The sequence below is a fragment of the Trichosurus vulpecula genome, chromosome 1 (assembly GCF_011100635.1).
Source record: "Trichosurus vulpecula isolate mTriVul1 chromosome 1, mTriVul1.pri, whole genome shotgun sequence".
NCBI lineage: Eukaryota > Metazoa > Chordata > Mammalia > Diprotodontia > Phalangeridae > Trichosurus > Trichosurus vulpecula.
In genome coordinates, this window is record NC_050573.1 from 413,235,928 (window position 1) to 413,252,189 (window position 16,262).

The following is a 16,262-nucleotide window of genomic DNA, read 5'->3' on the forward strand; positions in this document are numbered from 1 at the left end:
CCTGCATTTAGAAAAGCGATCCTTGCTCTTTTCTTTATAATTCCCCTGGTTTATGATCACAAAGATATGTTTATCATGAACAAAATTAAGATTTCAGCCACGAAGAGGTTCTGCTATGGAAAAAAAGGCAAAAAAAAAAAAAACAAAAAAAAGGAGGTGAAGGAAGGAAAAAAGTATGTTAATCTATTTCCTATTGGGAATATGACATTTTTTCCTTTAGCTGTAAAATAAGTCCTTCTGTGCTCTAGTCATATGAGTAATTTGCATTTTTTCATAATAGGGAGTTTATGAATCTTTTTTATCTTTGTTATATCTCCTGTCTAAAAAGCAAAACATTTCACATGAATTATGAGGCATGCTACATTTAATGTAGAACTATCAGGGACCTTTGTCTTTTTGTTTGCCTCCCCTTGTATCTGTCGTATTTAAAAAAAAACAAAAAACTTTTACCCTACCATTACTTATGCTTCAACTACTTTGCTGTCACCCTGTTCCCACTGACACTCTTCCCCTCCTCAAACTTTTCTTTCTACTACTAATTTGGAATGGTGATGGATTTTCAAGGGGGAAAAAAAAGTGAATAACTTGAGTCCATGGATTATTTTAACCTTGAAGAAAGAATAGAAGAATTGGACTTGATCATCTCACACCAATAATCTATTCAATGATTTTTGTTACATTATTATAATTACGTAGATATGATAGTTGATGGACATAATATGTTCTCAATAGGTCCCATTGACATTCAAATATAACATCACAGAAAGAACCCTAAGCATGTATGTCATATGATTATTGCATTTATTTTCCACTGGTACATGTGCTATTGAATATGAAATGTGCTTTGTTTTTATGATACAATGAAATTAATATTTACTGAGTAATACTTGACAATGTTCACTAGAAAGTCAATGCTCTTCCATTCATTTTTAATGGAGGACAGAATTAATAAAACAAGCCGCATACCTACACATACACACCATTCATTATTTTGAGTTCTAAATTCTTCCCTTCCTTGTAGCTCCTCACCCACCCACTGAGAAGGGAAGTAATATGATGTCCATCTATCTATTAGCCATGTTATAAAAAAACCCCTCAAAATAAAGTAAAAATACTTCAATCTGCATACAAAGTGGACAGCATTTTTCGTCATCATGTCCCCTTGGAATTGTCTTGAATCATTGTATTGATCAGAAAAGCTAAGTCTTTCATAGTTTATCATCATTGCAATATTACTGTTAGTGTGTACAATTTTCTTTTGGTTCCGCTCACAGTTTTACATCAGTTCATTTAAATCTTCCCATGTTTTTCTGATCTCATTCCCTTTACCATTTTTTTACGGGATGATAGTGTACCATACCTTGTTCATCTATTCCTGAACTTATGGGCATCCCCTCAATTTCAAATCCTTGCTACCATAAAAAGTGCTTTTTTTTTTTTTTTTGTACATACAGGTTGTTTTCCCTTTTTCTTTGATCTCTGTGGAATACAGACCTAATAGTGCTATTACTGAGTAGGGTATACAATTTTATAGTATCGAGTTTATCTCCAGAATGGTTGGACCATTTCATAATCCCACTAACAAAGCATTAGTGTACCTGTTTTTCCACATTCCCTCCAACATTTGTCATTTTGCTTTTCTGTCATGGTAGCTAAACTGATAGGTCAGATGGGACCTCAGAGTTGTTTTAATCTGCATTTTTCTACAATAGTGACTTAAAGCATTTTTATGACTATTGATAGCTTTGATTTTTGATTTCTTCTGCAAATTGCCTATTCATATTTTTTGACATGAATTGGAGAATAGCTGTTCTTTTTGTAAACTTGGCTGAGTTGCCTGCATATTTGAGAAATGTGTCCTTTGTCAGAGAATATTTCTATAAAGATTATCTTCCAGTTTCCTGTTTTCCTCTAATTTTTCCTGAGTTAAGTTTGTTTGTGCAGAAGCCTTTTATTTTCATGTAAACAGTCATCGATTTTACTTTTTCTAATCCTCTTGTTTGGTCATTAGCATTTTTCTTATCCATTAATCTGACAGGTACCTTTTTCCGTTCTTGCTTAATTTCCTTGTGAGGCCACCCATTGCCTCTAAATCATTTATCCATTTTGATGTTATCTTGGAATGTGGTAGGAAATGTCATTCCATGCCTAGTTTCTGCCAAACTTCTTTCCCAGCAGTTTTCTTCAAATCTTGAGTTCTTATCCCCTAAAACTTATTGGGTTTATCAAACACTAGATAACTATGGTCTTTTACTACTCTATATTGTATACCTAATCTATGTTACTGAAGTGCCACTCTATTTCTTTGCCAGTGCCTAATTGTTTTGATAATTACTGCTTTGTGTAATATGCTTTGAAATTTCAAACTACAAGGTGGTCTTCCTTCATACTTTTTTTTTATTGATTCCCTTGATAGTCTTAGCTTTTCCAGATAATTATTTTTTTTACCTCTATAAAATAATTTTTGGTATTTTGATCAGTATGACACTGAATAGGTAAATTAACTTATATGGTATTGCCATTTTTATAACATCGGTTCAGTCTGCCCAGGAACAATTCGTAGTTCTTCAGTGTTTAGATTTGTCTATTTTTGTATGAAAAGTTTTTTTGTAATTGTATTCATATAATCCCTGGGTTTGTCTTGGCATGTAGACTCCAAAGTATTTTATATTGTCTACAGTTATTTGAAATGGAATTTCCATTTTTACTTTTCCTTGGTTGATTTTGTTGGTCATATGTAGAAATACTGATGATTTATGTGTATTTATTTTATGTATTGTAGCTTTGCTAAAGTTAATTTTTCCAACTAGATTTTTAAATTGAGTCTCTAGAGTTCTCTAAGATTGCCATATCATCTGTAAAGAATGATATTTTTGTTTTCTTGTTGCCTATTATACCTTCAATTTCCTTTTCCTGTCTCATTGCTATAGCTAGCATTTCTAATACAAAATTGAATAGTAGTGGTGATAATGGACATCCTTGCTTCACCCCAAATCTTGTTTGGAAGGCTTCTAGTTTATCCCAATTCCAGATAATACTTGCTCTTGGTTTTAGAGAGATAACTAGTGATCATTTTAAGAAAGATTCCGCCTATTTCTGTGTTTTCTTGTGTTTTATAATAAGAATGGGTTTTGTATTTTAGTCAAAGGCTTTTACTGCACCTGCCAATATAATCATCAGATTTGTGTTGTCATCGTTATATGGTTAATTATGATGTTAGTTTTCCTAAGATTGAAGCAGTACTGCATTCTTGATATGAATCCTGCCTGGTCATAGTATATGATCTTTTTGGTATATTGTTGAAATCTTGCTGGTATTCAAAATTTTTGCATCAATATTAAGGAAATTGTTTTTCTTCCTCTTTTTGCTCTCCCTGGTTTAGATATATACACTATATTTGTGTCATAAAGGGAATTTTTTTAGGGCTCCTATACCTATTTTTAAAAATAGTTTATGTATTATTGGGATTAGTTGTTCCTTAAATGTTTGGTAGGATTCACTTGTGAATCCATCTCATCCTGGGGATTTTTTTCTTAGGAAGTTCATTGATGTCTTGTTCAATTTCTTTTTCTCAGATAGGGTAATTTAAGTATTCTATTTCCTCTAGGCAATTTATATTTTTGTAAGTATTCATCTATTTCACTTAAATTGTCATTTTAATTGGCATATAATTGGGCAAAATAGTTGCCTTAATTTGATCTTGATTGGTGGTATATTCCCTTTTCATTTTTGGTTCTAGTAATTTGATTTTCTTTTTAAAAATGAAATTAACTAATGGTTTGTCCATTTTATCTTTTTTTCATAAAACTAGCTCCTAGTTTTATTTCCTTCACTTATTTTTTTTTAACTTTTTGATTTTCAGGATTTCCATTTTGGTGTTTATTTGGGGATTTTTAATTTATTCTTTATCTTTTTTTAGTTGCACGTCCAATTTATTGATCCACTTTTTCTCTGTGACCTTAATTTATGCATTTAAAGATATAAATAAACATACATAAAAATGCTCCTTTGGCTACTTCCCGCAAATTTTGTGATATTGTCTCATTGTCATTCTGTTTAATGAAATTAGTGCTTTTTTTTGACCCATTCTTTAAATGGGTCAAACACTTTAACTTTTTATCTATGCTTTCACTTCCTTTTAAAAAATGTATCCTTAATTGCCTTATGGTCTGAAAAGGGTGCATTTAATATTTCTGCTTTTCTGCAGTTGCTTGTGAGGTTTTTATATCTATGGTCAGTTTTTGTGAAGATGCCATATATAGCTGAGAAAGTTTTTTTGTTTGTTTTTCTGGAGGAGGGAAGGCAGGGCAATTGGGGTGAAGTGATTTGCCCAAGGTCACACAGCTAGTAAATATGTCAGGTGTCTGAGGTCAGATTTGAACTCAGGTCCTCCTGACTCTGGGACCAGTGCTTTACTCACTGTGCCACCTAGCTGCCCCTATAGCTAAGAAAGTTATGCTCCTTTCTATAGGCATTCAGTTTTCTCCAGAGGTGTATTATATTTAAATTTTCTAAGATGCTATCTATCTCCTTGAATTCTTTTTAAATTTATCTTATGGTTAGATGTTTCCAACTTATAGAGGGAAAGGTGAGGTCCTTGCATGAGGACAATAGTATGGCTTTATTGTCTATTTCCTCTTGTATTCATTTAACTTTTCCTTTTATAATATGGATGTCGTGCATTTTCTGCATAGGTTTTTAGTATTGATATTTGTTGTCTTTCTTGCCTTTTAGCAAGATGTAGCTTCCCTCCTTATCCCTTTTAATTAAGCCTATTTTTGCTTTGTCTGAGATCGTATTGCTACTCCTACCTTTTTTTCAGCTGAAGCATAATAGACTTTATTCCACTCAGTGACTTTAACTCCCTGTGTGTCTCTCTTTTTCAAGTGTGTTTCTTCTAAACAATAATCCATTTTTTCTCTCTTCTTTTTTTTAATGGGTGAATTCATTCCATTGACACTAAAAGTTATAATTACTAACTGTGCATTTCCCTCCATCCTATTTTTTTCTCTTTATCCTTCTCTCTCTTTTTATTCTGTCTTTCCTCTAAAGTCTGCTTTGCATTTGACCACTGCCTTCTTTCATCTGCCCTCCCTATTATTGACTTCTACTCCCTTTATCTTGTCCCTTTCTCTTCCCACTTCCTGGTTGGGTAAGAGATTTCTATTGCCAACTGAATGTGTGTGTGTGTGTGTGTGTGTTTGTGTGTGTGTGTGTGTGTGTGTATGTATGTACATATGTATATGTGTGTATATACATACATATTTATATATTTTCCTCTATAAAACAATTTAGATATGAGTAGGTTTAAACATTGCCTACCCCCTATTCTCCCCCTCCACTATAAAAACTCTTCCTTGTGTTCCTCTTTTATGTGAAATAATTTTCACTATTCTTCCTTTCCCTTTACTCTTTTCCTAAAAAATGTATCCTTAATTGCCTTATGGTCTGAAAAGGGTGCATTTAATATTTCTGCTTTTCTGCAGTTGCTTGTGAGGTTTTTATATCTATGGTCAGTTTTTGTGAAGATGCCATATATAGCTGAGAAAGTTTTTTTGTTTGTTTTTCTGGAGGAGGGAAGGCAGGGCAATTGGGGTGAAGTGATTTGCCCAAGGTCACACAGCTAGTAAATATGTCAGGTGTCTGAGGTCAGATTTGAACTCAGGCCCTCCTGACTCTGGGACCAGTGCTTTACTCACTGTGCCGCCTAGCTGCCCCTATCCATTTTTAAAAACATCATCCTGATAAAATCAACTCACTTTGAAACTCTCTTTCTGTGAAGAATCCTTCTAATTGCCCAGATAATGACAAAGTTCTTAGAGATGTGTATCATCCTCCCATATAGAATGGTAAACAATTTGGCCTTATCGAATCCCTTATGATTTCTCTTTTATGTTTACCTTTTTATGCTTCACTTGCATCTTGTAGTGGAAAGTCAAATTTCCTATTCAATTCTTGTTTTTCACCAGGAATCCTTGGAATTCCTCTATTTCACTAAATGCCCCCCCCCCTTTTTTTCCATTGAAAGTTCATGCTCAGTTTTGCTTGGTATGTTATTCTTGTTTGTAATCCCAGCTTTTGATTTTCCTTTCAGAATATCATATTCCAAACCTTCCATTCCTTTAATGTGGTACCTGTTAAATCTTGTATGATCCTGACTGTGGTTCCATGCTATTAGAATCATTTCTTTCTGGGTTTGTGAAGTATTTTCTCTTTGAACTGGGAGCTCTGGAATTTGGCTATATTTCTAGGAGTTTTCATTTTGGGATCTCTTTCAGGAGATGATTGGTAGATTCTTTCAATTTCAGCTTTACCCTTTCTAGAATATCATGACAGTATTCCTTGATAATTTCTTGAAATAGGATTTCTAGCCTCTTTCTTTGATCAAGTAATCCATTGCATCTTAAATTTTCACTCCTGGATCTATTTTCCAGGTCAGTTGTTTTTCCTATCATATTTCAATTTTCTTCTATTTTTTCATTCTTTTTCTTCATATCCCATGGAGTCATTAGTTTGTCCTTGCCCAGTTCTAATTTTAAAGAATTATTTTCTATAGTGAGTTTTTGTACCTCTTTCCAATTGACTAAGTCTGCTTTTTACGGACTTATTTTCACCAGTGATGTTTTGTTCCTCTTTTTCCACTTTGCCAATTTTGTTTAAGTTGTTATTTTCTTTGGGATGTATCTGTGCCTCTTTTACCAAGCTGTTAAGGTCCTTTCATAATTTTCTTTCTTTGATTTCATTTCTTTATCTAATTTTTCCTCTACTATTCTTATTTGATTTTGAAAACCATGGTTAAGCTTTTCTGAGAATTCTTGTTAGGCTTGGGTCCAAATCATTTTTTTTTGAGGCTTTAATTGTGTTTTTTTGCCCTCATTTTCTTCTGGGTTTGTGTCTTGGTCTCTTCCCCTTTTCCAGTCACCATAGTAGCTTTTTTTATGTTCAGATTTGTTGTTGTTGTTGTTGTTGGCTCATTTTTGCACTCTATTTCTTGATTTGGATTTTTACATTAGTTTTGGCCTGGTGGGGTTGGGAGAGTGGGGATAGGGAAGGATGGGGTGGAGAGGAATGGGCACTGTCTTTTTCCAAACTGCCATTTTTAGATCTAATTTTGTGACTTGGTAAGTTTTCAGTGCTTCCAAGGTGTTGTGATCTGCAGAGAGGTGTGGTCACTGTTCTCTTGTCTGTACTGTGGTCCCTACCCAGGGAAGGGCTTCTGATCCCTGGGGACTTGAATTGAAATTTCTTCTCTGCTCCCTTCTTCCCATGGAAGTGGAAATGATACTGTTCTTCAGAGTTCTTAATCCCTTTGGGAATTGATACTGTCCCTCAGGGCTCCCATTGCCTCTTTTTTTTTTAATTTTTGATACTGGTAATTTGTTTTTCTTTTTTAAAAATTGAATTAACCAATGTTTCATTTTTTTCCCCATAAGACTTGTTCTTAGTTTTATTTGTTAGTTCATTTTTTTAACTTTCACTTTTATTAGCTTCTCTTGATTTTTATGGGATTTCTATTTTTCTTTTTAATTGGGGATTTTTAATTTGTCCTTTTTATATCTTTAGTTGCGTGCTCAATTCATTGATTTGCTCTTTCTCTCTTGTTGATGTGTTCAGAGATATAAATTCTCCCTGAAGTGTTGCTTTAGCTTCTTCCTACCAATTTAGTCATGTTGTTTAATTTTGTCATTATCTTTAATGAAATTATCGATTGTTTCAGTGTTCTTTTGACCCACTCCCTCTTTAGGATTAGATTATTTAGTTTCCAGTAACCTAAATACTTCTAAATTTACACTGGTTGACCAAATTTCAAGGAGTTGCAGATTACATAAATCGATATTTTTATTATTCCGTTGAAATTTATTTTGTGTTATTATTTTTTTCTTTTTATTTAAGTGGAGATGATTGTTTGGTTGTCAATACTTTATTTGAGCTTGTTATTAAGTTTATAGTGAAAGTGTTTGAAAAATTAAATGAAGTGTTTTCCTTTTCATATTTGAATATTCCTGTTAATGTTTTGTGATGTGTCTGAGCCTAATTTTACATAATTTAAAAAATATGTAATGGTGGGATGTATCAGTAGGCATTATTCGTCCTTACAAATTATGTGCCTCTAATGGTATAATAACACAGCAAGTGTACTAGAAAGATTCAATTGGTGGAACCAACAACTATGCTTGATAGAACTTGACAGCTCCTTTGCATTCTAATTTTCTGCCCACTGCTTGGAGTACTCTTAAGAGATCCTTAAAGCATTTTGCTTCAGAGTTGTTATAAAAATAAAATCAGCAATTAGGATATGATTTAGTCACTGAGCGTGGCATGGTACTGTTAATCATCAGTGTACACATACCTTTTGTATGTAGGCATACAGATAATCACATTTCATTTCTTTTGAGTTGTTTAAAGACTTGAGGGTTTTTTTTTCTCTGGTAGGCAGAAAAAATGAGCTTTATCCCTCCTGAACCTCTTTGGAAAGAAAACACTTTGTAGGCAATAAAGCACTTTACATAGATAAATGTAAGTTATGATAATGATAGTGATGGTGTTTGATAGTGGATAGTTCATTGATATTTAGGAAGGGACAATTATCTTACTAGCTACCATGGACAGCACAGTAATCATCCTGTCAGTTATCATCAGAAAGCACTGGTTGATTGTGTAGCCTCTTGTCTAGTGGGCCACAAGTGGGAATATCCCAGGTCTGCACTGAAATGAATAAACTGATGAGGCTATCTCTGCAAGGCTGGTTGGTCACAGCAAGAACTATCAGTCCAACCCATTACCTCTTATCTCATAATTGACTCTTCCCTCCCCCACCTAGGATAGTTCTGGGCCAAAGGTAGTTCTGGAGGTTTTCCCATTTATAGGGCCATCCCTCTTAAAATCTCAATAGACTAAATTCCAAACAAAAAATCAAGGTGATGATTTCATTCTAATAAGATTATTTGATTTAATATTGATTTTCAAATGATACTTTCTTTGATCAGATTTATAAAGGTACGGAAATTTTAGTGTATTTAGGTTATCATAATAGAGATTATGTGATCTAGAATGAGATTTCAAAGATCTAGTCTAATCCCCTTAGTTTAAAAAAAAATGACAAAACTTTTTCAGTTAAGTGACTTCACAATCATTAAACTTATAAACAGAAAAGCTAGGTTTCCCCCTTTCAAAATTCTGTTTCTATTTGATTTAGTTCCATTCTCTCTCCAATGTGTACATATGCCTTTTTGAAAATACATCCATAGGTCAAAGTAGAGCTGACTTTGCTATTGCCTTATGATGTAATTGGCGTAGTATTAGACAACATTCAGAAGAGTTGGTACAGCCCAAAGAAAGACTAGATGTGTAGTCAAACGATCCGAATTCAATTCCAGTCTGACACTTACTACTTGTGTGTGGATTAGATCAAATGGTTTAACCTCTCTGTTTCAAATTTCTTCATATATAAAATGAATTGGCCTGAATGATCATTGAAGTTCCTTATTGCTCTAATATTTTATTATGCTATATAGCAATATAGATATATGTCGAGTGGTATATAGAGTATATATAATGATTATATATAGTTTTTATTTGTAGTTTATCTCTGTCACTTTATATAGTGATAAAATAGAGTGACAGTTATTCCTATTACCTAAGTACATTATAATCTTAAACATTTTATTTTCAAGTTATATTTACCAATATATTAAGAATGGAAGTTAGTTGTTCTTAGGAATAGCAATGTTTTCAAACACTTTTCACTTAACTTATAATTTTCAGTGTACTTTAAAATAGTATTGAAATGATGTATGCTTGTTGTCTTACTCATGTTATTTCTGAGGGCTTTTCTTTTAGATAAAATAAGGTTGGTATTGGAAGCATATTGATTTATTTGGCATTTTGGATAATCATTTGTCAGTAATTTTTCCAAAATCATTTTAGATTTTTTTTCTTTCATTTCATCTCAGCTCCAGAGATACAGATTTCATGTTTCACAATTCAGATCCATTGTTTAGCTTCTACCATTTCACTAAATTTACTAAATAGTACATCTTTGAAATGCAAATTTAGACTATAGTTTGTGGAACTCAGAAAAGAAAGTGGTACTTCAGTTCCTCTATTGCAGTTTTGGCAATAAGAGGAATAAAGATACCTTGCCTTGGGCCAGTCATTTAAACAAATAAGTTTGGATATGTGATTTGATGGAGGAAGGTCCCATAGGTTTAATTATCATCTCTATAGAAATGATTCCCAAATCCTTATATCCAACCCTAATTTCTTTCATTAGCCACAATTTAGGGGTAGGGAAACTACAGTTTACTTACCATCTGTTTTTGTACCTCCTCGAAAGTCAATAATTTTTTAAAATACATTTCCAAGTATAATGATACTTTATTTTAAAATGTACAAAATATTCTTATATTGAGGTAGTATCAAAAAAAGGCGGGGGTATTTGGGGATTTGGCCTTCTGCCTGTAAGTTGCCAATTTACGATATATTTATGCTTCTGTTGTCTGAAGAATATCTTGAATTGGATGTCCCAAAGGCATCTCAAAACTCACAAGATTCAAGACACTTCCCTACAGATATGTGGAAGACATATTGAGAATATGAGATAATAGAAGCAGGGGGATCAATCCAAGGTATTCTTTAGAGCCATAGCAATGCAAAACCATCAGAATGCCTATTTTCAGTAGTGCAGGCCAAAGATTCAATGAGTTCAAAATAATGCATTCAGTGAAATTTCCCTAGAAAACAGGCTGTGTAATAACATTATGCCTTGAGTCTACTGATACCTGCCTGATCTGGTCAGGTTCTTTGAAGGGTGATTGGGTCGTAGTTTTAGAGCTAGGAGGTACTTTATATATCATCTAGAAGAAAGTAAGGCTTAGAGAGGCTAAGTGACTTCATCACTTAACATTGTATGGATAGTAAAGGACAAAGCTGGGGTTTTGAACCCAAAGTTCCTTGACTTCAAATTCAGTCTCCTTTCTATTACCCCACAATGCCTTTCAGAGGTGATTGCCCCTTGAGTGTGGGCTCTTTCTTTTTGCCTCTGGCTCCCTGAGGATTGGGATGATGCTGGTTTATCCCATAAAAACTCTTGCATTCCATTATTAAATTTAAGAGTCTGTGTTATCTTCCTTCATTAAGAGAACACTCCAGCCATTGCTCTTTTTCACACTACTGGGATTTGAATAGGAAACTCATTATTTGAGCTCTCCCAGAAAGATCAGCAATCCTTGATATGATAACATGCCTCTATATGCACAGAGATCATTGAGACAATTACCAGGCTCTGGAATTTTTATTCACTCTTCTTTTGGCAGTCATTCCCACTGTTACTTACTTGAGTTGCCTTCCTAAACCATTCTTTTGTCTCCATCTCCAGAGGGAAAATGGAGATATTTGTTACTTCTACTAAGAGAACTTGGAAAGGACTTTATCAAAAATACAAGAGTAGATTGGATTCCTAGAGCTGTAAAGTATGTTAAGTATAACCAAGTAACATGTCCTTATTTTATAGAAGGAGCAAGTGAAACATAGCCAGTGGATGGAATTGAGATCCTTTTTTTAAGATTGTCACAGCTATTCTATTTTTTTCTTGGGTATTAAGCTTTCCCTGAAATTCAGGACCTTTTGCCTTGTAGTAATTTTGGTCTTAAGAAATACAAAATTAATTTGTTTAGATCCATTTAAATTAGAGAAAAAAATCTGGGATACATATGCTAGAATCAGTAGAATTCAAATCCTATCCCAAATCATGTTTCAAGTGATACATGGGGGCAGCTAGGTGGTGCAGTAAGTAGAGCACTGGCCTGGCCCTGGAGTCAGGAGGACCTGAGGTCAAATTCGGCCTCAGATACTTGACACATGACACACTCACTTAGCTGTGTGACCTTAGGCAAATTAATTAACCCCAATTGCCCTGCCCTTCTCTCCAAAAAAACACCCAAACAAAAACAAAAAACCCAAAGAATTGAAGATGATGACTGGTGAGGAATTATTATTTTTTGCCCCTGAAATAGCTAGTAGCTTGCCATTTTAGTCACCATCAGATTTAGAATTGGAAGAGACCTTGGACATAATTTTGTTCAATGCTCTTATTTTAAGATGAGGGAAACTGAAGGTAAAGAGGAAAATATCTTATGGTCACCCAATTAGGTTGAAGGAGTGGATCCTCTTGTTCCAGATCCAGCATTCACCTGTAATATGCTGACTTTTTTTCCTCTTGTGTAACAGGTTATGATAATGATGAGTAAAAATGAATATTACAAATGAAGGTTTTTAATATGTCTTCCTGAAGCTTGGTAGAGAATGAGATGCTTGAAAGCACAGAACGAAACCTAACTGAGCTTGCATTTGCCAAGGAATAGACTTTTTCAAATAACTGATGCTCTTCCCTTTCAGTGCCACTATTGTTTTATTTTGATCATTTTATAAGATTCCTTGTAAAATGTATCCTAGAATTTCCTACCTTCTTGAACAGACTAACAAAAATGAATTCAAGGTCATGAAGGACATAATTATGAATATCCATTATTATATTATGCAGTAATACAGTTCTGCATCTGCTTTCTAATTTTTTTTCTTGTCTCTGTCCTTAATGTAAGGCAGCCAGCTCCCATTACTTATGTGGTAATTGTATCTACTTCTAACAGGCACTTGCTTGGCTGCCCCCTGCCCTTCTTGGTTGCTATTTCTAATCTTGTATAGACTTGAGGACCTGATATCCAAGCTTGTGAAATGTTGTTAGATCAGCATCAATAAGGTACTGAGTGAAGACACCAAGAGCAGAATGTCTAGATTTAATGAAGGGAATTGAAAATTCCATATTTAGGGTTATGGTCTAAGGTATTAAGATTATTGGAATGGTGGCCTTTGAATAAGTAGAATATTCTATTTCTTATTTTTAAACTAATTTTCAGTGTAAACCTCAGATGTTTGTTTTTTTTTTTTAGGAAAAAAAAAGTATTGACTTGAATGACTATAATTAAAAATCTTGTTCTCACTATACTGACATAATATTATGAGAAGTATTCTCCAGGAGACTTGTGCTGGTACATTTAGCCAATCTGTATACTTGAGTAGCATAAGTGTAGCTGGGTAGAGTATGCTATTATAACTCTGTGGACAACAAGTAATAATAGCTAATAATGACATATACATATACGTGTGTATATATATATATATATATCTGTGTGAGAGAGAGAGATTTTAAGATTTACAAGCACTTTATAAGTATTATCTCATTTTTATCTTCAGAACAACCCAAGAAGATAGATGATTTTTTATCCCCATTTTATAGATGAGGAAACTATGGTACTGAAAACTTTTGACTAGGTTCTAATGTCTGAGATTGGATTTGAAGTCAGGACATTCTGATTCGAAATTTAACAGTCTATCAACTGTGCCACCATTTATTTATATTGAATTCTAGTAATAAAGTAATTAAGAAATATTGAGCATAAATCCAGGATAAAAATGATAGATTATTAGGAACATATTTTGAGCATACAAATACTGTTCCTGAAGATGAATTTTCCTAAATTCGACATGATCATCTATGCATGCAATTTCTTGAATCTATTATGTATCTACTTACCTTTTTATATTCTGAATCTCCTTAGTGGAATGTACACAGGATTCCTTCCTTTCACACAGGAAGTGTTTTTAAAAAAATTTTATTTGATCTTTGCTTTACCAGTATCTAGTACAGTAGAGACTTAAATACTACTTAGATACACAGTGTAGATATTTAAATGCTATTTCCTGGATTTCAATGGATTGTATTGCATCCTTTAATTTTCAAAATATAAGAAAAAGTTGAGAGTGCTGAAGGGTAGTAAAAATTGTACACCTTATTGTTAAAAACAAATTAAACATGAGACTAGTTTACATTCTGGTCAAGGACATCTGAGATGAAAGAATGCGAAGACAATAAACACCCAGAACAGCTCTTCTCTACCATATGCCATACTTATTAAATAAGTCCTTAACAATTTCTTGAAAGATAAAACATTATAAATAATGTTGATCTGCACTCTGATTATTCATAACAAATTAGGCATAAAACAGTGAGACATGCTCACCAAAGGTGTGTTAGCCACTATCACGGAAGATACAAAATACAGAGTTCAAATGGAAGAGGTATTTTGTAGAGATGCTGACTGAGGTGTTTAAGATACTTTTGTTTTCCGGTGACATCATGGTGGTTGCACCAAATTCCAGCATATTTCAGTACTTCTCAGATGAGAGCAGTGATTTAGATCTAGTGAAAGTTAGCTCCAAGATTCACTTCTAGCTCCATTTAAAGATACTGATTGGTACTATTTGCTGTTTGTCTAAAGAGGGAAACAATGTCAGAAAAAAATGTACATTGATTTTCCTTTGAGAAGGAAAGAAATAGTGGGAAAGAAAAGCAAAATTTTAAAATCTTCTTTAAGAATACTTTAATATGTTATTTGCTTTTTAAAGGCATTTGAGTATTTGTGAGATGTTTTAGATTAATTTGGGTTTGTGAATGATTGTTGGATCTTCCATTTTAAGTAACAATTTTGGAAATTAGATTTAAAATAATTTCATCATCTCCACTATTCTTATTGAATTGTGTTTACTGGGCCATGTCCAGTGACATTCTTTTCTAAATTACTAATTACTAAAGACTCATCGTGTCCTTTCCTCCATGAGACATGAATGATTGTGATATCATATTTAGTAAGATTAGACACTAGTTCTTTTTTTTTCTTTAGAGGATTCATGTGGTTTATAAATGCTTAGAATTTAAGAGAGAAACATTTGGAGCATATAAAGCAGAATTCTTTTTCTCCTAGCAATGATGACATTTTCAAAGTGGTCCTTCACCATTATTTGACACATAAGCCATCAACTTGGCTCAACATAATTGTAAATGGAACCATGATATATAGTTCCATTTATGTTTTAGGTAATAATAAAGAAATTAAGTTTTTTCAGGAATTTATTATGGACTTAATATTCAGCATCAGTGCAAGAAAACATACTTTGAGACTATATCTCTTAATTGATTTCATTTAAAAATTGACTTGTAGTTATACTATTAAGTCTATTAGAATTATTCACTGGGACCCATCTTTGGATGTGTTGCAAGTACTTAGTATTTGGGTTTCTTTTTTCATATTGCATTATTTCATGAAAATCTCTAGATTTTGTTTTATAATTTTCATACTCATAGGTCTTAATTGCATAACAGTACTTCAGTATATTAATGTGCTTTCTGTTTACCTTTTTAAAAAAATTGGACTTTTAATTTGCTTCCTTTAAAAAAAAGTTTTGGTTATACATTTAACAATGCCATAAAGTAATTGAACAGATAGCTTTTTGTTTTGATAATTTGGGTATATTTTGAATACATTAAATGAAAATGATTTTTTAGAGGTAATTTTTTTTTTGCAATCTTAAGTGATCTGAGATCCTTTTTCTCGTGCAGATAATACATATGTTTCAAGTTCAGACAATGATGAAGATGTGTTAGTTACCACTGAGCCAATTCCCATAATTTTCCATCGAATAGCAACAGGTAATATTTTGAAACACACATTTTCTATTTCAGATTAATAGTTTTCATTCTGATTCAATGTTTATTTCAAGTAAAAACAAATTCAGTTGTACATCTGTCTATACATCTCTATTTCCTTAATAAATTTAAACAAATAAATGTATATACATAAAGAATATTATTTTTGCTTTTTGTAATTATGAATATCTTGTTTGAATTTATGATGATATTTTGGTATTGTAAAAATGTTTTTGTTGCTTTTTCATTGTAGCTTTTTATAAAAAATAATAGGAAACATCTAAATAACCGATTTGTATTCATTTTGAAAACTATGCCAAGAAATATCTAGACCTAGATATGCAAAAATATACATATATACTTAATTTTCCAGAAATTTCCATGTTTGTGTATTTATTTATATTTATCTATGTGTGCATGTCCCTTCTCTCTGAAGAGATAATACACATATTTGTTGCATATATGTGTGTGTTTATATCTTTGGCATGGGTCAGGAATGAATGTGAACTTGTGTGTATACACACATATATGCTTCTGTACCTTATTTGTATTCCTTTATCTTAAAGAAAGTGACAAATATTTTAATATTATTAGAATTGAAAATTAGTCAATGTGGAGATTTCACTTTGACTTTGTTTTTATGGAAATTTATGCAAACATTAGAAACAACCTACATATTGGATAGCTTTCTAACATGATGCAATTTTATTTCCTTGCAAAG

General features: G+C 32.8%; 1 protein-coding gene across 1 annotated transcript in view; it reads left to right on the forward strand.

Annotated features, from left to right (window-relative positions):
- Positions 1 to 16,262, forward strand: part of PARP8 (poly(ADP-ribose) polymerase family member 8) — a 221,780-nt gene that overhangs the window by 116,717 nt on the left and 88,801 nt on the right. Inside the window, exon 4 of the mRNA XM_036742146.1 lies at positions 15,455 to 15,544. Within this exon, the coding sequence (XP_036598041.1) occupies positions 15,455 to 15,544 (90 nt within the window). The remainder of the gene's footprint in view (positions 1 to 15,454; positions 15,545 to 16,262) is intronic.